Source organism: Mytilus trossulus, chromosome 2 (genome assembly GCF_036588685.1).
Source record: "Mytilus trossulus isolate FHL-02 chromosome 2, PNRI_Mtr1.1.1.hap1, whole genome shotgun sequence".
Lineage (NCBI taxonomy): Eukaryota > Metazoa > Mollusca > Bivalvia > Mytilida > Mytilidae > Mytilus > Mytilus trossulus.
The window spans coordinates 32,704,025-32,728,679 of NC_086374.1; the positions used below are offsets into that span (position 1 = coordinate 32,704,025).

At 32.9% G+C, this 24,655-nt stretch overlaps 1 protein-coding gene across 1 annotated transcript; it reads right to left on the reverse strand.

Annotated features, from left to right (window-relative positions):
- Positions 1–5,416: 5,416 nt before the first annotated feature.
- LOC134705724 (muscle M-line assembly protein unc-89-like) lies at positions 5,417–23,377 on the reverse strand. The gene is made up of 7 exons (XM_063564445.1): positions 23,239–23,377; positions 22,174–22,335; positions 21,112–21,168; positions 14,010–14,333; positions 13,381–13,659; positions 5,692–5,976; positions 5,417–5,448 (listed from the first exon to the last, which is right to left on the reverse strand). The coding sequence occupies exons 1-7, from the start codon at positions 23,375–23,377 to the stop codon at positions 5,417–5,419; spliced, it is 1,278 nt and encodes a 425-aa protein (XP_063420515.1).
- Positions 23,378–24,655: the final 1,278 nt, after the last annotated feature.

The following is a 24,655-nucleotide window of genomic DNA, read 5'->3' on the forward strand; positions in this document are numbered from 1 at the left end:
TAGAATTATAAGTATGTCTCCTGTGATCGGAAATATTACTAGAATAATGACTAGATATTGCTATATGTCTATCGAAAGTAGAATGTCATGGGATAGTTATTTAGTTTTAGAAAGTAAAAGTTTTGTGATATCGGAATTAAAGTTCTGGCTTGATAACATTGCTAATGTAAATTTTAAAACATTAAATCAATATAGTCAGTCACATGTAATGGTATATTCTGATGCTAGCAGCATAGCTGCCGGAGCATGTACAGTAGAGTTGGAAAGTAAAATTTTTCACACTATGTGGAAATCCACTGAAGTGTTAGAGAGTTCCACGTGGAGGGAACTAAAGGCCATAGAATTGGCGTTGATGTCTTATCAACATGCATTTGCGGGAAAGTCCTTAAAATGGCTAACTGATAATCAAAATTGTGTCAGAATTGTTCAAGCAGGAAGCATGAAAGAAAAACTGCAAGATATAGCAATTTCCATTTTTTCTATTTGTTTAAAAAAGGGAATCTCCATTAACATACAATGGATTCCGAGAGGTGAAAATTCGAAAGCTGATTATATCAGTAAAATCATTGATTATGAAGACTGGGGAGTCTCAGAATTGTTCTATACTTTTATTAACGACCTTTGGGGTCCTTATACAGTCGATCGTTTTGCTAGTTCTCGTAACAAAAAATTAGAAAGATTTAACTCTTTATTCTGGAATGTAAATACAGAAGCTGTAGACTGTTTTACTCAGAATTGGTCTGGTGAAAACAATTGGATTGTACCACCTATTTACTTAGTATTGAGAGCTATAAAACATGTAATTGCTTGTAAAGCTATAGGTACTTTAATTGTACCAAAATGGATATCTGCGACCTATTGGCCTTTCATTTTTGATAAAAATATGAATTACAGAAATTACATATCTGATGTTATTGAATTTAAAAATACAAGTGGTATTTTTGTCAGTGGTTCTAATAGACAATCAATTTTTGGCACTGAGCCTTTTATTGCTCCAGTATTGGCAGTGAAGTTAGATGCGACAAGGATAACAAGGCCCTAGTGCACTAATGTGTATTGTAGCTGGCGAGGTTAAAGTTTCAAGGCCCTTGTACACGAACGTGTATTGTAGCTGGCGAGGTTAAAGTGACGAGGTCCTAGTACACGGATATGTATTATAGCTGGCAAGGTTAAAGTTACGAGGCCCTAGTACATGCATGTGTATTGTAGCAGGCAAGGTTGTTGTTGATAAGGCCCTAGTGTGTATATACATTGTAGAAAGTATGGTTGTATTCAACACGGCACTAATGTATATAGCATTGTAGCTGGCATGGTCAAATAAATATTGGACAAGGTCCTGTTATGTTTACAGTGGCATGGTTCACTTGTATATAAGTTTTTAATACTTTGACATTTTATAATGTTTGTTTCACGATTGCACATTTTTCAGATATTTTTCGAGTTGGTAGATGGACACAGAATTCAGATATTTCGGATGAACTTTCTACATTGAAAGCTAGATTACCAGAGTACTGCTTGAGCTCACGTTCTCTGAACACTCGTAAAAAGTATCAGTATGCCTTTAATGCTTTCTGTAAGTGGACTAAAATACACAATATTACTCCTTTACCTTCATCTGATTACACAGTTTCTCTATATTTGATTCACATTTCACAGAATGCAAAATCGACAAGCAAGATAAATGAAGTAATATACGCCATTAGCTGGGCACATAAATTGGCTGGATTTAATAATCCTTGTACATCTGAATTAGTAACGTTTGTAAACGAAGGAGCACAGAGAAAATTGGGACATTTTATCACTAAGAAAGATCCTATTACACCAGACATTTTACGAAAGATTGTTCATACTTATGGTACTCTTAATAGTAATCTTAAAGACTTAAGAACTGTTTGTATGTGTTTATTAAGCTATGCAGGTTTTTTAAGGTTTTCAGAACTAGTTAATTTGAGAGGTATCGATATAAAAATGTATTCTACACATGCAAATTTATACTTGGTGAAGAGTAAAACTGATATTTACAGAGAAGGGAGGGATGTGGTTATTTCTAGAACTAATCTTGTAACTTGTCCTGTCTCCATGCTAGAACGATATCTCAAATTAGCTAGTATTACATCAAATTCTGATGAATTTATTTTTAGATCCGTTAATTTTTGTAAGTCTGATAATTCTTATAAACTTAGAAGTACAGGTCCGTTGTCATACACGAGAGCTCGAGAAATACTACTTTCAACTTTACAGAGTATAGGCTTAGATAGTAAAAAATTTGGACTGCATAGTCTCCGTTCAGGAGGGGCATCGGCTGCTGCAGCGGCTGGTGTAGAGGACAGATTGTTCAAAAAGCATGGTCGGTGGAAAAGTGACACGGCCAAAGACGGTTATGTTAAAGAGTCTTTGAAGGATAGACTTTCTGTAACAAATAATATTGGAATTTAATGATGTATTTTTTCGTTTATTTTTTCTTTACCCTTTCTTTATTTTTCGAAGCTTTGCTGCACACTGTCAGGCGAGCTGATCCCATACAAAGGTGTTGAGTTTATTTCGTAAATAATTTATGTTCGCTTGAAGTTATGAATTAGAACATAAATATATTTATTAAAGTTATGTACACCGGTATGTACATGTAAACATTACCACGTGTATTTGTTTATAAAATTACACGTGTTTGAAAGTATATAATAGGTTAAATGTTTTTCATTGGTCGAGTTAGAACTGACCATAATATTTGAATAAGGTCATTTCAAATATTTCGTGCTATACTTTTGGCGGTTTTGTATATTAAAGATATTGTCATTCGAGGTTCGCTTTTGGTGCAGTAAAGTTTCCCACCCTCCCACCCGACTTAATGTATTTTATTTGTGTTATTTTTTATTAATGTGAATAATAATATGTGTAAGAACAGAATCTTTATTTGATTCATAAAATGTATTTTCGTACATAATGAAAATTGTTTTTATTTTTGTAGATTGGTTTTTGTGTTTGTTACCTGCAGCGGCCTAGGCAGACAGTAACACTGATGAACATTTTTTACGCTGCATTTGTCTTTAATAAAATTAAAGCTTTGCTGCACACTGTCAGGCGAGCTGATCCCATACAAAGGTGTTGAGTTTATTTCGTAAATAATTTATGTTCGCTTGAAGTTATGAATTAGAACATAAGTGTAAATAGTTATCTAAGGTACCAGGATTATAAATTAGTACGCCGGACGCGCGTTTCGTCTGCATAAGACTCATCAGTGACGCTCAAATCAAAATATTTATAAAGCCAAACAAGTACAAAGTTGAAGAACATTGAGGATTCAAAATTCCAAAAAAGTTGTGCCAAATACGGCTAAGGTAATCTATTTGTGGGATAAGAAAATCCTTAGTATTTTCGAAAAATTCAAAGTTTTGTAAACAGGAAATTTATAAAATTGACAACATCATTGATATTCATGTCAACACCGAAGTGTTGACTACTGGGCTGGTGATACCCTCGGGGACAAAACGTCAACCAGCAGTGGCATCGGCCCAGTGGTGTTAATAGATATCAAAGGTACCAGGATTATAATTTAGTACGCCAGACGCGCGTTTCGTCTGCATAAGACTCACCAGTGACGCTCAAATCAAAATATATATAAAGCCAAACAAGTACAAAGTTGAAGAGCATTCAGGATTCAAAATTCCAAAAAGTTGTGCCAAATACGGCTAAGGTAATCTATGTCTGAGATAAGAAAATCCTGAGTTTTTCGAAAAAACTCAAAGTTTTGTAAACAGGAAATTTATAAAAATTACCACATTATTGATATTCATGTCAACACCGAAGTGTTGACTACTGTAAGTACGATATCAAATTACTTGGATATAGTTCTAGCTACGAATTGTAATCCGGTTTGTCTATGAACAGTCGAAATATTTAACTCTTCTTTAACACATTGAGTCCAATGGGAACCTATGGTGGATTTCAGTTACTACACATGATACTACTAAATTTCAAAGATATACAATAACACGACAGCTAAGCTATATCTACACAGAAAGCCTAATATTTTTCAAGAAACAGGTGAAATCAGTTTTCTATTTTTCTTTCATTTTTCTTTCATTTTTGCGCCTGTCCCAAGTCAGGAGCCTCTGACCTTGTTTGTCTTGTACGCTTTTTAATATTAGTTCATTTATATTTTTTTAGAGTTGAACGTGACACCAATTGTTACTGAACTACTACACAATTTTACTAAGGGGCCAGCTGAGGACCATCTGCTGTTGTCTATTCTTTGGTCGGGTTCTTGTCTCTTCGACATATAACCGATTTCCATTTGCAATGCTATTCTTTCAATCTTTATCAATAGTATTCTGAGAAAACAAACCTTTCTTTGCATGATGATGCACATATATCTATCTTATAATATAAACATACTACCCTTGGATAAAGGTGTTAGCAAGGAAATAGATATAACCCAAAACGCAATCGCAGGTAAACAAAAATGCTTCAAGCGTGTAAATCACCGAAGGACATTAATCCAAGGGCAGTGTCTTTTTTTTAATGCATTGAACGCCTTATGATTCAAGTGTGCGCTATGTTATTAGAAAGATCATTGAAGTATAAATGAGAATTTGTTAACCGGCGAGCGGTAGTTGATTTTTACCTGATCATTAAACTCGGGGACAGCTATTGTTACTTTCAGGCTGTGTTGTCCGTTGCTTATATCATCACATATTGTTGTGTGGGCGGGACTTTTGACAGGCTAGTGAAAAATTCAGCAAATGGATAATATAAAATATTTCAATAAAGTGTATTAAGGACAAAAACTTACATTCATTAACTTGTATGTATACTGAGTTTCCAGCACGTTTCCCTACTGCATTTGTGACATAGCACGTATAATTTCCTTCGTCAGATTTTTCTACCGAAGTGAACGTGATGTTTGGGTTATCCAAAGTTCCACCAGTGGTTTTTCCTGACAACGGGTGTGTATTATCACCGTTTTGCTTTTCCCAGTTAAGACCTGTTGCATTTGGGAAGGATTCATAACTACAAGTCAGTATCAAACTTGAGTCTGCAGACTCGTTAACACTTATAAATGCTGAGTGTTGCACTGTGTTGTAAATGATGTTACTGTTCACATTCGGAAAGTCTGAAAATAGATTTAAACTATTATATATCCGGCGGAATATTTATTATTATGTCATCTATAAAGGTCAATACATTATTTCCTAGCATTATCAGATGTCATAACCTAAATGTGAATTCTGGCTGTTCCTTTATAAAATTGAGAATTGATTTCTTTTCAATTGCAGTTGCTTGATATTCAGAAAAAAAAATGTAGACCTCATTTATGTTAGTAACTTTAGTAGATCACAATGTTCACTAGCCCCTTGTCCAAGATGTTAATTGACGAGTTTAACATCGATCTTTGTACTAATTTATCACTGTTAAATTGTTAATCCCCTCTTTGAGGACATCGCTTTACATCTTGATATTAGTAGAACAGTTATAAGAAATCAATTACTAACAAGATAAATTGTAAGCTGTGTGATAAAAAAAATCCACCCTTTAGTCTTTACGTCTGTAAAACTCTTTGCAAGTGACCCTAGAGATAATAATTCAGCTAAATCCAACTTTGATATTACGAATATAAAACAAAAGTGCGGATACATATTGTTTTGTCTTGGTGCAATAATTCGAGCATACCAATAAGTGTTAACTTCTGCTTACCTCCATTTACATTAAGCCAAAATCCACCACTGGTCCCGTTAATCAAATCTTTCTCAACATCACATGTGTACTCCCCTTGGTCACCAAACGTGGCATTTTTGATGGTCAGGCTAGTGAGTGTTGGCTGAGTATATTTTATTATGTTTTTAGTATTAACACAGCTTCCATTTAATGACCAAGTTATTTCTGTTGAATTAGTAATCGGTGGATAGGACTCTACGGCACAGTCGATGGTAATTCTTTCCCCAAATGTAATGTTTTTGTCAGATTGGTTGTGAAATAGAACTTAAATAAAAATAAATAAGAATTAGAAATTTTGAATGATTAGAGTTATTGTCGTTGTTTTTTTTAAAGACAAATTCTATTATACAGATTCAAATGCAAAATTTATTGCTGTTGTTCAATGATTGTCAAATTTTCTCACGATTCGAAAAACGTTTAACATTTAAATAGGATGTTTGATGGTTGTGTTCCTTGAATACTATATAGCGTTTAATGTTTTTTGTTTTAATATATATTATATTGAAATCAAACGAGAAAAAACAAATATGGAAACGTCATACAGCAGAGGCATCGACCCAGTGGAGTAAATTGTTATCAAAACATTAACTTAGTACTTGTTTGGCTTCCTAACTATTGTCATCTGAGCGTCACTGATGGGTCTTATGTAGACGAAAGGCGCATGTGGTGTATAAAAATATAAGCCTGGTTGGTTCTTTTGATAACTATTATGTTTTATATATATTCCGATATCTGCTGGTTTTTTTATATTGTCGGGTGACAAAATGCATGTGATTATATTTCTAAAATGAAATGTATGAAATATTATGGTGCGAAATGGTATTCAAATGGTACGAAGAATATGGTTTGTTATAACAGAAATATTACATTTAACATGTTTTCGTAGAAATAGCACTTACCTGCAGACCATTTTTTGGTCGTAATTTAAGTTATCCAAAAAAATTACAAAATTAATTATCAATTTGTTTTGTGTGTTTGAGCTTTTAATTTTACCATTTGATTGAGTTCAGTATTTTTGTGATTTAACTTTGTAGATATGAAGACAATTCATCAGGTTCAGGAACTACTGACGACCTCTTTTGGTTGAAGGATGAACTTTATTTTCAAATATATATTATGTCCATTCAATTTTGGAAAGAGAGACGACCTTGTGTGTTGATGTTGAACTCATCATTTATTTTCACTGAAAATCGGGAGGGGGGATTGGAGGAGGTCAACTTGTTCGGGTCAGTTATCTTATGATCTATAAATATTTTTTAGTAAAAAAAAATGCAAGAATGTAAGAGATTTATTTTTTATGATACTAAATAGTTCATAATCAAATAAAAACACTATAAAAAATTAATATAATTCGATTAAGTTCCATAAAGAAAAGATCAATTACCAACAATTGTAAACTATTAAAAAAAAACCAGTTTGAATATTTGATCATAGATACATGAGCTATACAAATTGCATGTTTACAAGACGACCTTAGGATATAATAGCTTAGGTATTGCAAAGGAAATCCGTCTGCATAAGGTGCACAATTTACTCTAATATGTGCTTCTGTTCAAACAAAAATGAACTGAACACACAGAGAACATGCGCATTTGTAACGTTTTCAAGGCGATATTATACAAATATAGCCTTTGTATGAAGTCGATACAATGATATATTGACATGAAAGAATTATTTTGACTGAGGACGAAGTCCAAGGTCGATATACGTCTTTGGGTCGATATATCCTGTATTGACCTCTTACAACGGCTATATTTGTTATATTGTTAATTTCCGACCATATTTGTATCAAAATAGTCATTTGATTTTGTTTGAATTTTTTTATATTTTATATTGTTTCCTTGACAATTACAAAATAGTAGTTGTTATTTCAATTGCTTTTTTTGTTTGTTTGTCATCTTATGTATTTGAAGATTTTTTCTGTCTAATAATCGATCACAGATATCATTTGTTTCCAAACGTTTACGATCGTTTAACAATATTCTGAAATTCATAACACATGTTACATGACGGCACAAAGTATATCGGTTTTTAGGTATTCTAAAAATACCGTGCAATATGCTTTTTGCTATCCGCCGTTTTCTCTCTACCTTCGAAAATATAGTTTAACATGAGACTATCCCTAAAGGAATCAAATTTGTTAAAATATACGAATTAATGATATAAGATTATATTGTAAATTGATTACCAAGTGCAAAAAAATCAAACCAAGTTAATGATTGCAATCAAGTAATATACATGTATTAGGAAGAAACAAATATTTTCAAAACGTTACAGAATAACGGACATATGCATAGAGGTATTGTAAAGGAAATCCGTCTGCATAAGGTGAAGAATTTTCTCTGATATGGGCTTATGTTCCCAATCCACCTGTCTATAGATGGACTGGTAAATGATGAGCGAACGGGTTAAACTCCAACCATTCAAGTGAAATAAATCAAGTAAAACAGTGAACTATTAATTTAGTAAATATAACAAAGGAAGTGTTCTACTGAACAATATATGACAGTTAATTTTTAACAATTCATGCTAAAGCAACATAAAAAACGTAAAAACAGCCTATAAGCCGAAAGAAAATAATATAATAAAACTTGCCTCCATATATTTCTAGTGTAATTGCCTCACTCATTCTGGATGCGTGCTCATTAGTTGCGTTGCATGTATAATTTCCACTATCCTGTAATGTTGGTTCGTTAATTGTAAATGTAAACTTTTTTTGGTGAGTTCCAGTGGATATGTTGAAGACATCTGCATTTAAAATCGTTCGTTCAGATTGAAACGTAACATCAATGATTTTAGGGGCTGATTTCACTTCGCAAATGACATGTACTGATTTCCCAATGAATCCTTTTGCATAATCTGTAGAATTTATTATAACAGGCGCATCTGAAGAAAAATTACCAGATCACATAAAGGAATCATAACATTTTTATCTTTGATTAATGTAGATTATCGCTTTTTTGTGCATATCTCTTTGATATTTTTTGGTGATAATTTTTCATATCATGTTAATCGCTAGAAACTAAGGACGGACGTGGCGATGCTAACGAAATTGACATGAAATTGACAACGTCGTCATATGTAAAATATCGATAAACAGATTATCATTGGTTATTTCAACTCGGCTGCTTTTCTCGATTTCGCCGTACCGGCTCAAGCGATAATATCTATCTCATTGAGATGATCATCGATAATCTATAAGTACATGTATATAAGTTGTTCTCAGAGATTTCTTGAAATGATATTGTGTTTTTGCAATGTATCAGAGATAACCACTGCATATCCGTGTTTAAGTGATGCGTTGTTTAGTACTTTTGTCGACATGTTTTTCTTTTTGTTGTTTTGGATCTTTTTTTGTCGTGGTGGTGTCAGTTTCTCTTTGACTAATGGGTTTTGAATGTGCCGTTGGAATTTTCCGCATATTTGGTCAGTTTATAAATGACACAACGAGGAAAGCAAGGAGGGTACACACATATATTTTTCTTAACTATTGGAATCTACGATTATATCGTTGATCGAAATTTGGATAGGGTTTCCATATTAACTGTAAACCCATAAATCACTGGGTCAATGTTCCTAAGGCGCATTAGGAACACAATAATAATATGTAAATAAAATATATCTGTGAATATATATTGTACATGTTGCCATTTTAAATAAATATTGAAGACCCATTGGTGGACTTAGGCTGTTGTCTGCACTATGGTCGGGTTGTTGTCGCTTTGACACATTCCCCATTTCCTTTCTCAATTTTATTCTATTAAACTGATGTCAATATGAGTGGAAATATTGTAAATATATATAGACATTTAGTTGCAAACCAGTATTCGATACTTGAAAACCAAATATAGTGATATTTCTAATGGTTTCAGTATATAAAGTGTTGAGTAACGAACATCCCAAAAATATAATCATTGATCCCCGAGTCCAAACATGTGTAAATCCTGAAGTCACACAAAAATATACACGTCCCGGAAAGATCTGTTCAAGAGTTCAGTTTATTTATATTGTCAGGGGTTAAAAAACAAATATTGTACACAAATTCGTCTTCAGACACGTTAATTAATATAGTAAAGTCTGAATTTGCTAGAAAGTGGCCAATATAAGGCATACCATATTGTATGTAATTAGTCACACACGGACTGTTTTACCTTATAGAGGCAAATGCGGCACATCATAGAAAAGATAAAGTGTAACCAGATATCTACCCATTGTACCTTCGATCTTAAATTAAGCTGAACACATCGACCGTTTATGCTGTCGACTTTGCTCTAAGTTTTCATGGGAACGAAGATTTTGCAAGTACTTTCTAGTGTTTGTAGTGATAAGTTCATCTTATATGTAATAGCACTTTTGTTGTTTATAAAACATTGTCATTCAATGTGTTTGAGCATTATCGTTCTTCAACACTTTGTACATTGGATAACAATGGCCAACATATATTGGTTGACAACCATATTTTGAGCGTCATGTGGGGACACTTTACATAAATTCAAAACAAATATACTAGAATAAAATATTTTTCTGTATTTTTCTGTATAAAAACGAAGATGTGTTATGATTGCCAATGAGTCAACTGTCCACAAGAGACCAAAAATGACAAAGACATTAACAACTATAGGTCACCGTACGGCCTTCAACAATGAGCAAAGCCCAAACCGCATATTCAGCTAGAAATGGCCCCCGATATGACAATGTAAAACAATTCAAACGAGAAAACTAACGACCTTATTTATATAAAAGAATGAACGAAAAACAAATATGTCACACATAAACAAACGACAACCTCTGAATTACAGGCTCCTAACTTGGGACAGGCACATACACAAATAAATTGGCGGGTTTAAAGATGTAAGCGGGATCATAACCCTCCCCTAACCTGGGACAGAAGTACAATATAAGAAATCCATTATTTTAAATTATTATATAAAGGCACTTTTGATTGATAAATATATAACATTTCTGAGTTATAAAATCATCTGAATACTGCACGTTTCAGTAACAAATACAAACATTCTCATTTATAAAAATATCTATCTTTATTGTAACTTTATTTATAAAAAATAAAACATGTATGCCATCATTTGTAATTACATGTTTTTTTCTTATTTTAAATAAAATTTAAAAATAATGTAATCTATCAAAAAAGGGAGTATAAATTCATTAAATTTCAGCGGATTATCAATTCAAATTTAGGTATCTTAAAATTTATGTATGATCAGTAGATGCTCTGGGTTCATTTACAACTATACACAGTGATGTTTGCGTAAATTGCACTCGACAGTACTTTTAACTATAAAGGAGAACCGGACATTAACCAACTAATAAACAGGACAGCAGTTTTTACTCTCGTACCACATGCAGAGGTAGAAGACGTCTGGTTCCATACATTGGAAGAGATGAAAAACTCCGACTCAACCGCATATACAACAACATTTACATACTACGTCAAAACAAACTATGTTGATGGAACCATTACTAAAGCGAAGAACCAAGGACGATAAAACACGAAGGAAGATCGGACAGCGGCTTACGGAAGATGATCATAGATTCAAGTGCCACATTCAAAAATATATATGCTACGAAGTGACTGATATCCAATACCATGCCGGTCGAGTATGACCAACAAAGAGAAGGATGTAAACGCATCTTAGTCAACGCATACAAGAACTTAAAGATCGACTTCAGAATGGTAAAGTAACTGTATTAAATTTGTTGTTGTTACCTGGTGCTCATCATTAAAAATATATATAGTAAATAGGAAATTAGAAGTCAGTTTAAACAATACTAGATTTACTGATTTAACACCAACAGTATATATAAAGAATTATAATACGTATATTAAAGCAAAGTAAAATTTTCCTAGATATTCCAACAAATTCGTTCATAAAAAAGCAAATGAGAAATATACAGTACATACGGAGGGGGACAATCATCATCGTGGTAAGAAAACTTAAATGCAGGAGAGACAATGTCGTACGAGCAATTCAATGAGAAATTCAAATATCAAGGTCTAAAAAGACATCGGTAGTTTTCCATGTTTGGTTTCGTTTGAATGAATTTAAAAAGAATAACTTTTACAAGAAAGTTAAGATAAAATCTCGATTGTTTAAAGATTACATAGCATCGAAATATGTGCATATATTGTTTCATTTCATATATCAACGAGAATTCGCATTTTTAACAATAAGTTTCGTGCCCGATTTTGTTGCTTGAAGGTCTGTTTCCCTGAATACAGACATTTTTTTAAAGGAAATGATCATAATCTCAATATCTCCAGACCAGATAAGACAAGATCATATAAGTATCTCCTTTTATGCATGCATTACATCATTTATAAAATCACAAACAGTAAGTGGTAAAGCTAGGGAATCGAAAAACACTTATGATCAGAACATCGATATTTAACCCTTGAAGTAGAATTGAAATAATAACTAGAATTGCTATTGCAAGCAATAGCGGATGTCACCCTTCCCCCCATTGCAACTAAGCGGCAACTATTTCAAAATTGTATAACAGTCCATGCACATATAGCATCAATACATCTTTCTATAAATTTTGAGTACATTCAGAGCATTTTAGAAAATTTCACATTTTTGCTGTTTCCATGGCAACGGCAGCCATTTAAAAAATTTCAAAGTCAAAAGTCTCATCTTTACATGCCAGTTTACAATAATATTAAGTTTGGAGCATTTTGAAAATATTTGACATTTTAGCAGTTTCCATGACAACGGTGGCCATTTTGGAAATTCCAACTTCAAAAATCTCATGCAGACTTGCCAGTCAACAATCCTATAAAGTTTCACTAATTTTGGAGCATTTTGAAATTTTTGACATTTTGATTGGTTCCTATGGCAACAGAGACCATTCCCAAAATTTAATGGCATATGGTACATTGGTACATGGGAGGGACCATACCATCAAAGTTTCAATCAATTTGACCTACCATTTTAAGAAAGTAAATGCCACTTTTAGGTTTTTGAACCATTTTGACCTGTTTTGCATTGTTTCCATGGTAACGGCAGACACTTTCGAAATTCCAACACCAAATTGCACATCTACCAATGTTGCTCATCGTTACTGTGAAGTTTCAAAAAATTTGAAGCATTTTGATATTTTTGAAATTTTTGGTGTAGTTTCCATGGCAACATGATAGTTCCAATGATTGCCAAAATCGTACCAAAATCAGTAGATGGCCGCCTCATACATTATATCAAAATATAATGGTTCTAAGTTTAAGCATCTCCAAATCATTCACCAAAACAAAAAACTGGAATTTTTCACACTTGTTCCGTTTCAATGGTAACGGCAGCCATTTTTAATGGTCTTAAGACCTACTGCAAACCAGAATTTTGTGTTCCTCATTATAGTTGACTATCATAAGGATTGGTTCCATTGGCTCAGAAAAAACTGCCGGACAAAATAGGTGGAAGAATAATAATAATACAGAAAAAGAAACAGAGGAAAAGCAATATGTCACCCGACATTGTCGATCGGGTGACATAAAAACATGATGTCATATTATATCAACTGATACTCGTTCCAACTCTCTGTCAGATACTTAGTATGCTAATTATACTTTAGGTCACATATATCAGATATCTACATCATTTCATGCTTTATACAAAGAAAACGGACTCATTTTTTAGAAACGAAAGGTCAACTCACATCCAAGTATAATATAATTACTGCAGTTGAAACTTATGGAATTGTTTGCACAGCATCTGTAATATCCAATATCGTCTGTAGTAGTCGTTGATATGTGTACTGATGGTTCTTGTGGAGTAGATCCGCGGTACTGACTATCTGTTATATCTATTATTCCGTCGTCTTTCGTCCACCAAACATCCGTTACCTCTGGATATACGTCAATCATGCACTCCATATGTACGTCTTCACCAAGATTTAGCGGGTATAGTTCACTTGTAACTTGAGGGTTAGGGATTTCTGATTGATAACAAAATACACGTTTACATAATGGTGCATATATGCATATATGTATTTATATGTGTGTATAACATTTTGTCCGATGTATTGCTGCGCTTTTATTATGTTGTTTATTCTTATCCATTTGATTGGCCATAATCTTATTCACTTATGGTTTTCATAATCTCTTTTGTTTCGTGTTATATCGTTAAAAAAATATACTTTTTTTTATTCAAGTTATACAGCCTTATAGAATGATAAATTATTTTTTTAGATTATAATTAAATCATACGTAACAACACTTAAAAAAACAAATAAACAATTTTTTTATGGTTTCCTTTTTCAAGTACAGTTGTCATAAGTAAACTTACCTTCATATATGAGTACGGTTACATTATCATCATTTTCTCCATTCTCATTAGAAACTATGCACTGATAAGTACCTGCGTCATCAAGTATAAAGTCAGATTTAAAAACCAATAAGTTGCGAGAAGCTTCAGAAAGACTAACACTAAATTTATCTGGATGAGTTGTTTTATTTAAAACTGTTTGTCCATTTTTTCCATGCTTGATCCATTTTGAACTGGTAATGCTAGTAAGCGATAGAAATGCACACTCTAATGTCATGTTACCGTGTCTATGTACATACATACTGCTGTTTCTGGGAGTAATATATACGTTTGGTGAATCAGAATCTGAAATGATAAAATTTATATTTTAAGTTTGCTTTGTTACGAAAGAGAGTCGAGAGATACAGAAAGAGAACTGAAACTCATAAACCGAAACGTATATGTTTACAAACATAGCTTATCATTTACCCATCAGTTTAGGACAAATGATGCCTTTTATCATGATCAGTTTGTGTTCGATGGTTGAGAGTTGTCTCACATGAAGTTAAAAACTACATCTTAGATACTTCAAAGAAATTAGAACTAAAACAAATACGGAGACACAATTGTAGGTAAAATTTTCAATAGTACATTGGATGTTGGAAACTTACAATAAGGTCTAGAGTAGCATATAAGTTACAGATTACGTCATATGAGGAATTTCTTCAAACAAAAATCCGTTACGTCATTGATAAAGGCGTCAAATGTCATATGATTGGAAGTTACAGGTTCAACATGACATTAATTGACGTCATGAAGCTGGTTGCTAAAATGTTGGTTTCGACTCGTTCTAAATCAATGAAGTTCATATATAGGGTAATGGGTACCAAGTAGGATTGCGTACCAAACACGCTCAAACTCGTAGCTGTTAGACAGTTATCCATACAGCTTCCTTACCATGTAGAACTAATTTGTACTTATACGTTCTTGGTCATTTACTTTGCCATATTTAAAACCTATAAATGCTAAAATCGTAATACATCATGAAGCGCAAGCATTTCTCTTAGTATCCTTTCATTTGCATTTGATTTTTGTAGGACTTTAAACCAATTCCATATTTTGATATTTTGGAAGGGTTTGCTCAAGCGGGTCCTATTATTTGAGTCAGTTGCATTTAAAAAAATACAAAATGTCACTTCTTGTCATGCCATAACACGTTGCTTCCTGTTTAAACATCAAATTCTGTTAAACTGTCAAATGGCATAAGAAATAAAACAGAATTTTGGATTGTGACTGCCGATGCAAGTTCAACTTGGTAAAAGGACTTCCGTTGACGATTGAAGTGTACCGCTGTTCAAAAGTTTTAAATCTATTGAAAGATAAGAAATACCTTTTTAGTTTAGTTACCAACCAAAACTGTGAAAAACTCATCAACTGTAAGACATGAAACTATATGAAATTTTTCCTCATTGGGTAGCAGTAGAAGCATGAGGGATACGCGTATTTTGGGCAATGCCAAACTGATATAAAAAAAAAAGACCGTCATAACAAGTCGCTTTTATTTTTATCCACGATGCATTGACTCAGGATTTGGTCACGATCTGTTTTCCTCTTAAAGATGATGCGTTTCCCTCGGTTTTAGATTGTAACCTGGTGGTATTTTCTCCTAATCGGTTTAAAACTTTTGAACAGATGTATACTGCTGTTACCTAATCAATCTGAACTATTCAATCAAAAGTTCAGACAGTCTGATTTAGTATAGGCATACAATTAGCTGGGGGTAGAAACTGTTTCACGTGCGCCTAAACCTTCGGCTTTTTTTGTGTGTACAATATGCGGTAAAACACTATACAGAGCATATACAGCGCAGTTATCAACAATATGAACACAACATTGGACAAGGTAATATAAGAGGCTCATAATTAGTGAAGTGAGTAAACGGACGACGTGATGAATTCCAAATGCGTGATTCGGCTACACATAAAATTATCGCGCTCGAATGAAATAGTTTAAATGGCCTGATCTATATGAAAATGTTCAACAAATAAATGGCTTGCGCGACTTATTTCTATTTTTTTAAATATTTTTTTTGCAGAGGAAATTTACGGAAGCGTATTACCGCAACACAATTTTCTTTAAGTGACTTGACTATAAGTTTTCCTCTCCAACTTTTGCAACTCATTCAAATTCTAACCAAATTGCAATGTGTTTTATGAAACCAAACTGTTCAACTGGGCCTAATATGGAACTGTAGAGTCAAAATGTAAAAGTGTAAGGTGATAAATTAAATATCTTCCTATTGAAACTTCTACAAACATATTGTAATTTCACAAATATTTTACTGAATACGAAATATTCACCATGTTCGATTCTTATGAATATAGAAGACTCCCAAAGAAAAACTATATGAAGGCTTATTTTGGACATTTTTTTTATAACAAATCAAATAACAACATTTCACCTTTAGCATGACAACTACTAAACAATATCTATACAAACTGTTTTACTGATTTTCACAACAGCATTAAAGCGGAATTAAAAGTCTTAGAGGATTGTAAGTATGTTTTATAAAATCCCCTTGCACTTTCATGACTTGACTGTGTTTTACTAAAGCAGCTTTTTCAAATTTCTGACCAGTTGAACAGATTGGTTTTAGAAAAAAAAATACAATTTGGTTAGAATTTGTTAGTTGCAATACATTTGTAGGTGGAAAGCAACACTCACAATCAAGTCACAGTAATATGTCTTCCTATGTTTGCCGTATAACTCAAATCTTTGGGAAAAAACGCAAACCTTTGAGGTTTAACGCACTTATTTGCGAAATAAAGTAAACCTTCGCGAAATAACACAAACCTTTGCGAAATAAATCAAATTTTGCGTAATTACGATAACATTTACAATATAACGCAAACCTCGTTATAATGCACATATTTTGATTTCATTTTTCATTAAGTTTGGTAAACATGTCCGTCTGTCATTAACATTTGGTGGTGGTTTAGTTAATAAAAATATGAACCATAAAAACAAGGCTAAATCATTACAATAAATATGCATCGTAATGAATTGTAAAATCACAAAAACACTGAACTTAGAGGAAAATCAATTCGGAAAGTCCATAATCAGATGGCAAAATTAAATCACAAAACGGATCAAAACGAATGAACAAGAACTGTCATATTCCTGACTTAGTACAGGCATTTTCAAAAAAGGGAACACTCGAAGTGCAATTATACACAAATTCACTTAAAGGACTGTTGGGGTATCAAAACAGAATATAAAACAAAACCTGTCAGGATTTAAGAACAGTTCTAAATGAGGACACTACAGTTATAATATATATTATATTCATTTAACTTTTTTATATTTCAGACAAAAAGTTCTTAAAACTGATCAATGGATAGAACAGACTAACTATTTTTTTTGCCGAATCGTAGAACTGTTCTTGCCGTAGAAATGTTCTAGTCGAAGAATTGTTCTAACCGCAGAACTGTTTAAGTCGTAAAACTGACCAAAGATTTGATCAGTTCTAGGTAGAACTGACCAAATCAGTTCGAGGTAGACCAGACCAAATCAGTTCTTCAAGAACTTACCAAATCAATTTAAGGATAGAACTGTTCTAGCTAGAACTGTTTAAGAGGTGTCAGGATGACAGTTCTTCATACAACAGTTCTTCAAACAGATTCTGACAGATTTGGTAAGAGGTTATAAGTGATATTCACTGTGCACTTCGTAGAAGTTCTTGCGATTCAAAAGGTGTCATAACTATTGATAACGTTATTGTCGATAAATTATAAAATTAACTTTAACCGTACAAGATAAACGTCTTTCGGTTACACATACACAAGTAGTTTTAACTTGGTCAAATAGTTTATTTTCGTCATATGATCTGTAAGTATGCATGATCAGTGTAAGATTGGAAAGGGTATTTCAAATTGTTGGGTTTCTTCCATTTGTTCTTACTGAATCTATCTGGGTTTTTTTTTATAATACTTGTCGATACTATTTTTGAGTATAGCTGCATTAAACGTTATTGAAATATTTGGCACATTTTCTGGTCTTAAATTAAATAAAAACAAAACGGAAGGCATTTGGAGAGAACAACTAAAAATTTGTAAGATAAAGTAGATAATACATAATACAGATAAACACGTTAAAGTGTTATGATTGTATTTCGGCACAAATAAAGCAGAATGCGCAAAACTAAATTGGGAAAATAAGTTTAAAAAAGCAAAACAAATCATGAAATCTTTGTAAAAAAGACATCTTACTATCATCGGTAAAATTCTTATAATCAAAACACTTATTATTTCACAATTCACATACTTAGCAAGTATGACAGTCATAAATAAAACGTATAGTGACAATCTAGAAAGAGAAATTTTTAATTTCATTAGGAACGGTAAACACGACAAATTAATGTCAACTACATGTATCATTATGATAGCAGATTACAATACAGGAGGACTCAATATGATAGATATCGACAGTATTTTAATACACTTAAAATTAAATGGGCATCGAGTCAAAACATGAAAACTGGTCAATTCTTCCGAGAATCTTTTTTGATAAATACGGAAAAAACTTCCTTATCTTCAAAATGAATTTAGAACTTAAAAAATTAAAACCACTTAAAATTACAACTGAATTACCAGAATTTTATCTGGATATTGTAAAATGCTGGATACGGAAAAGGGAGGTCAAACTAAATCACCCACTAACATTAGAGAAATACGCAAAAATAATTATATTTGGTAATAAAAACATGAAAATAAAAAATAATCCATTATTGATGCTCAATTGGATCACAAGCAATATAATCTATATTAATGAAATTATCGACGAAAACGGTCAAATCAACGAAAACGCAATACTGAGTAAGTTAGAAAGAAAACAAACCTGGATAGTCGAACTACCAATACTAAAAAAAGCTATTCCAAAATATTGGATAGATATCCTGAAAACAATAAAAATCTGTTAAAACCCGAGCTAGTATTAACGATAAATCCTTAGATCGATTGAATCAGAAAAATGTAGCAGATCTTGATAACAAAACCGTCTATCAATATTTAAAAAAAAAAAGTGACTCCAAACATTGGAATGATAAAAATACGCAAAGAATATTAGGCGTAAAACCATATCAAATTAGACACTCCTTATCATTTACAAACAAAGAAATATACACAAACAAACTTAAAGTTTATAAATGGAAATTATTTAGCTATATATTGCCAAACACAGAAAATCTTAACAAATGGAAAATATCTAATACGTCATAGTGTGCTTTATGAAAATACACAGACAATAATCAACATTTTTTTATTTTTGATTGTGAGTTTTTAAATGACTTGCGGAATAAAATAACAGAAAAAATTAATATCATAAACTTCTGTAAGAAAATTAACTAGACAAATATAGTCTTTGGATATAAAATAGGAGACCGACATTATAATGACATAAATTTTATTATAACGTTGATAGGTTTCTCGATTTACAAATCATTTTACACGTCGGAACAAAGAACAAATCCAACATTTTTAAAAATAATTTGAATTATATTTTGAAGTTAACAGATGTGAAAAAACACGTAAAAGTAATCTAATTCGCATATTTCAAAAATTTCTTTAAACTGTTAGATTATAAAACATGCAAACATAATATTCATATATAGTTTCGAAACTTAACGTAGAAAATATTTACTAAATCTTCAAAATGAAAAACTACAAATGCAAAATAAAAATTGACACCTCCGCGGCCGTAAAGAAAAACCTTTAAATCACACCTATTCCTAAACTTTAAATCAAAACACGATAACGTACATATTATTGAGAAAGACAATAAATTCATATTTCGATAATAATAAAAATGTAATATCTTTAAAAAAAACATTTTTAAGTATTTGCGCTTATGTAACTTTGCACTCTTATGAATTGTAAAATTTCCTGTTTTTTTTAAATTTTTATGATGTTTCGCCTATGACGTACGTTACATTGTCTTATTAGTTTTTATTCATTGCAAGTTATTTATCATCCGGAGATAGATCAGTATTTTGTATAAAGAAATTATAATCGGTAAAAGATATGTATGTACGTTTTAAGAACAATATGTATTTAAAGAAGAAACATTAAGAAATGTAAAAGAACTTATAAATTAATATTTTTTTCAATTAACTTTTTAATATAACAATTTATTTATGAAGCGTAAAAGAAAGTGATTCTTATTATTGGTTGAGTGTTACGTTTTTAGTGTTTTAATCTATATTTTTAATTATGATGTATGTTAATGTGTATTTATATTTTATTGTAGGGATTCTGTTTTCTTACGATTGTAATACTATATGAAGCCATAATTATATGTAGTCTTGATGAATAAAGGTAATAAATACTCTAACCGCATACGTCAATATTTTATGGCATATTGACAAATGCGTTAGGTTGGAAATTTCAATATTTTGTCCCTTCTAAAACAATCAAATTCAAATGTTCTAATTTATTCAAACTGTTGATGAGATGAAATCTTTTTAAAGACAAACTTATCATTAATTTTAATATTATCCTCGTGAAATCTTCAAATAATGTAACGTCATGAAAATTACAAATTTCAATTCTCATAACGAAAATTATTTTTCAGAAGTGTCTTCAACAGATGTTTGTTACATTTATCAAACCAATTTATTTTAAAATTTGTAGAGTATTTTGCAAAATATTTTTGTTCAGCTTAAAATGAAAATATTTGGCGTAAATATACACGGTCTCGCATACTCGACTTTATCGTCTTTTTTTTATGTTATCCGTACACTCAATATCAACATTTGGTCATGAGTATCCCGACAGGTGCAGGTACCTTGATATAAAACTGCATAGGGACACTTGTTGATATTTATTTTATCCGTTGTGCGATTTTTTTAATGATAAAAACTAAGCGCATGAATACCTTACTACTTACAATATCAATTTTGAACTAAGCTAGTTTAAAAAAGAACTGAAATAACAATATGAATGTTGAACATAGCCAGTTTTAAAAAGTACTAAAATTTAATTTGTTAAACAACAATCACTGTTTAAGGTGATTCTAGATTAGACAAAAACAGACAAATTTTGACAGAAGTTAATACGTATTTGTTATTTCCCTGTCTAAGTTAACAAACCTGTAGGACATTTGTCTAATATTAAAGTTGGTTCTTTAGCATCGCAATCAGGATGATCTGAAAACAGAAACATTAAACATGAAGTTATGGTCTGGTAAATTTATCTTTGTTTCTTATACCATTTTTTCTTTACTTTTCTGTTTAATCAAATTATAGTACATAGTTTTGAAATGTATTTGATTATTTAAAGTGGTTTTTATCTACAATGTAATACAACAGTCCTTCAAGGCTACGATCACACTACGATCTGTGATATAAATGCAAATTTTGATGATCGTAGTGCGATAGTGTAGATCGCAGTAAGGTCGTATCACGGTCGTGGTGAGGTCTTCAAGATCGTGATGAACGTGGCTAACTTTTAACATGTTCAAAACAATCAGGGTGCGGTCGTAGTGAAATAATGTTGTAGTAGAAGCGTAGTGAAAGCACACTGAGGTCGTAGTAATATCGAGAAGGTCGCTGTACCATCGTAGCAAGGGCGTGATTCTCCTCGGAGAGACTCACTACGATCTCACAGCGAAGTTTTAACAACCTCACTACGACCACCACGTTCTCACCGCGACCGAACTACGCTTCCAGTACGACTTTACCACGTTTACACCACGCTGTTCAAGACCATAGTACGAATCAAGCACGATCATGCAGTCCTCATCACGCTCTTCTTACGACCTGACTACGTTCATACTACGAACATTATTCTCATTGTCATTTTCACATAAAATATATTATATATCTCCAGGTTTTGATTGTCTGTATGAAGTTCTTGTCCATTTTCTCTAACGGCTCGACAATGCTTCTCGTTTGTATAGATCAGACTGTTAGTTTTTCCGTTTGAATGCTTTTTCACTTGACGTTATTTTTTGGGGCCTTTATAGCTTGCTGTTCGGTGAAAGCCAATGCTCCTTGTTGAAGCCGTACCTTGGCCTATAATGGTTTATAAATTGTTACTGTGATGGAGAGTTGTCTCATTGACACTCATACCACATCTTCATATATATTTTAACACATCTGTGTCATCTCTTCTCTCGTTCACTAAAATATCGTCATTCGAGCTTTGTGGACCTGCAAAAGGTTGTAATTTTGGTTTGATTGATCGGTCGGACATTTCTGCTTGATCATGATTCGTTAATGTCAGAGCTTTCTCTGCCTCTTCATCAAACCCTACCACCACGCCCACGTGTTCTAGAAGATTTTGGTGGTTTGACTGTGTTTTTTCCCAGAAATCTATGTATTAATCAGAAATAGAAGAAATGGAATTGTATTGATATGGAACACGAGGTTGACGTTATTATACCCCAGTCCAACTAGGCCACGATCGCACTACGATCTGTGAAAAAAAGCTAATTTTGATGATCGTAGTACGATCGTGTAGATCGCAGTAAGGTCGTATCACGGTCGTGGTGAGGTCTTCAAGATCGTGATGAGCGTGACAAACTTTGAACATGTTCAAAACAAACTTTGTACGGTCGTGGCGAAATCAGGTCGTAATAGAAGCGTAGTGAGAGCGCAATAAGATCGTAGTGAGATGGTCGCTGTACCATCGTAGTGAGAGCGTAGCGAATGCGTGATTCTATTCGAACAAACTGCACTACGATCTCATTGCGACGTTATTACGACGTGACTACGATCACCACGGTCTCACCGCGACCAACCTACGCTTCTACTACGACTATACCACGCTGTTCACGACAATAGTTCGATTCTAGCACGCCCTTGCCGTCCTCATCGCGCTCTTCTTACGACTTGACTACGTTCATACTACGACCATTATTCTCATTGTCATTTTCTTATAAAATATTTTAAATCTCTCCAGGTTTTGTTATTCTGTGTGTAATTGGTACTTCTTGTCCATTTTCTCTAACGGCTCAACCATGCTTCTTGTTTTCATATAAATTAGACCATTGGTTTTCCCGTTTGAATGGTTTAACACTAGTAATGTTTGGGGCTTTTATATCCTGCTGTTCGGTGTAAGCCAAGGCTCCGTGTTGAAGGCCGTATCTTGGCCTATGGTTGTTACTTTTAAAAATTGTCTCATTTGCACTCTACCACATCTTCCTATATCTATTGACACCTCTGTTTCATATCTGCCATTGTTCACTAACATATCGACAATTCAGCTTTATGGACCAGCAGTTTGTTGTAATTTAGGTCGGATTGGTCGGTCCGACATCTCTACTTGATCAAGATTCGTTACTATCAGATCTCCATCTGCCTCTACATCAACCCTGACACCACGCCTACGTGTTCTAGTAGATTTTGGTGGCATGATTGTATTTTTTCCGAAAAATCTACGAATTAATCGGATATAGAAATGAAGGAATGATACCGTGTTGATATGGAACACGATATTGGCGTCATTGCTGAAAGCGTAGTAACATCGCGGTTTGAACGTAGTGTAATCGTGGTAAGAACGTGCTATAATCGCAGTAGAAGCGTGGTAAGATTGTGTTGCAATCGGATAGCTCCTGTTTTGGTCGTAGTGAGAACGTGGTGGGCGTAGAAAGATCTTGATAAGCATATTAAGGTCGCCGAATAAGCGCGGTGAGAACGTGTTATAATCGTTGCGGGATCGTTGCAGAAGCGTAATGAGGACGTAGTAGCATCGTGAATGCAACGAAAATTTACATTTTCATGCCGCTCATACCGCGACCTCACCACGATCTGAATTTAATTTAGATCGCTGTGAGCGTGATGCGATCGTGGTCTAGTGGGACTGGGGCTTTGCTGATAACGTAGTGACGTTACGCACGGTATTGCGTCGCAAGACGTAACATGTATAATTGACGCCTTATACCAACTTTGACATGTTGTTATCAAAAGCCGAGTACCTACTCGATCGACTTTTATCAAATAAATACCATAAGCTGAAGAAATGTTTCAAAATTTATCATGTATAAGGCAATTAATTACGTAAGGGTCGTTTTTTCTCCGATCTGTGATTAGATGAAAACAAGGCAAATTTTTCCAATTTTATTTTGGATAGAATACATTTGTACATAGCAACCTTTAAAAAAACTTGATACCAGAGGGACACATGAGAAGATAAATTTAGCCTAAACATTTTTTTGACAAATTGAACATAAAAAATTATGGTATTTATTTCATAAAAATCGGTCATATAATAATTCAGCAATATTTTTTTTATAATAATTTTAGTTGAAATGATATGTTATTTGATTGAACTCAATTTTGTCCAATATCTGTGCGAGTTTTCATACTATTTCTCGATCTTTTAAGCACTGATGGTTTAATTTTCCAAATACGTATTTATATAGTTGTTTAAAATTTATAAGACCTTTGTAAGTCGGATTCTAATCGATTTCTTATCTGTAAAGGTGTTTTTCGATTTGCGTCAACACTTTTGTCCATAACAAATTATCCCTCGGCCCATCCCCCTTTTCCCCTGTGTCTATATATATAAATGGTTTATTCCTTATGTGTGAATGTTTTTCTAATCTGAGTTTTATTTTGATTCAGCAGACCATTTTATAATGAACATTTCCCGGCATCATTTTAACTGCCTGAACAGTTCGTAAATAGTGTG

Coding starts and splice junctions, on each gene's coding strand:
- LOC134705724 (XM_063564445.1), bottom strand. CDS start 23,377: ATGCCACCAAAATCTACTAGAACACGTAGGCGTGGTGTCAGGGTTGAT. Junction 21,169..22,173: donor AAAATTACAACCTTTTGCAG/GTCCACAAAGCT, acceptor TTCTGTTTTCAG/ATCATCCTGATTGCGATGCT. Junction 14,334..21,111: donor ATTAGACAAATGTCCTACAG/GTTTGTTAACTT, acceptor TTATCATTTCAG/ATTCTGATTCACCAAACGTA.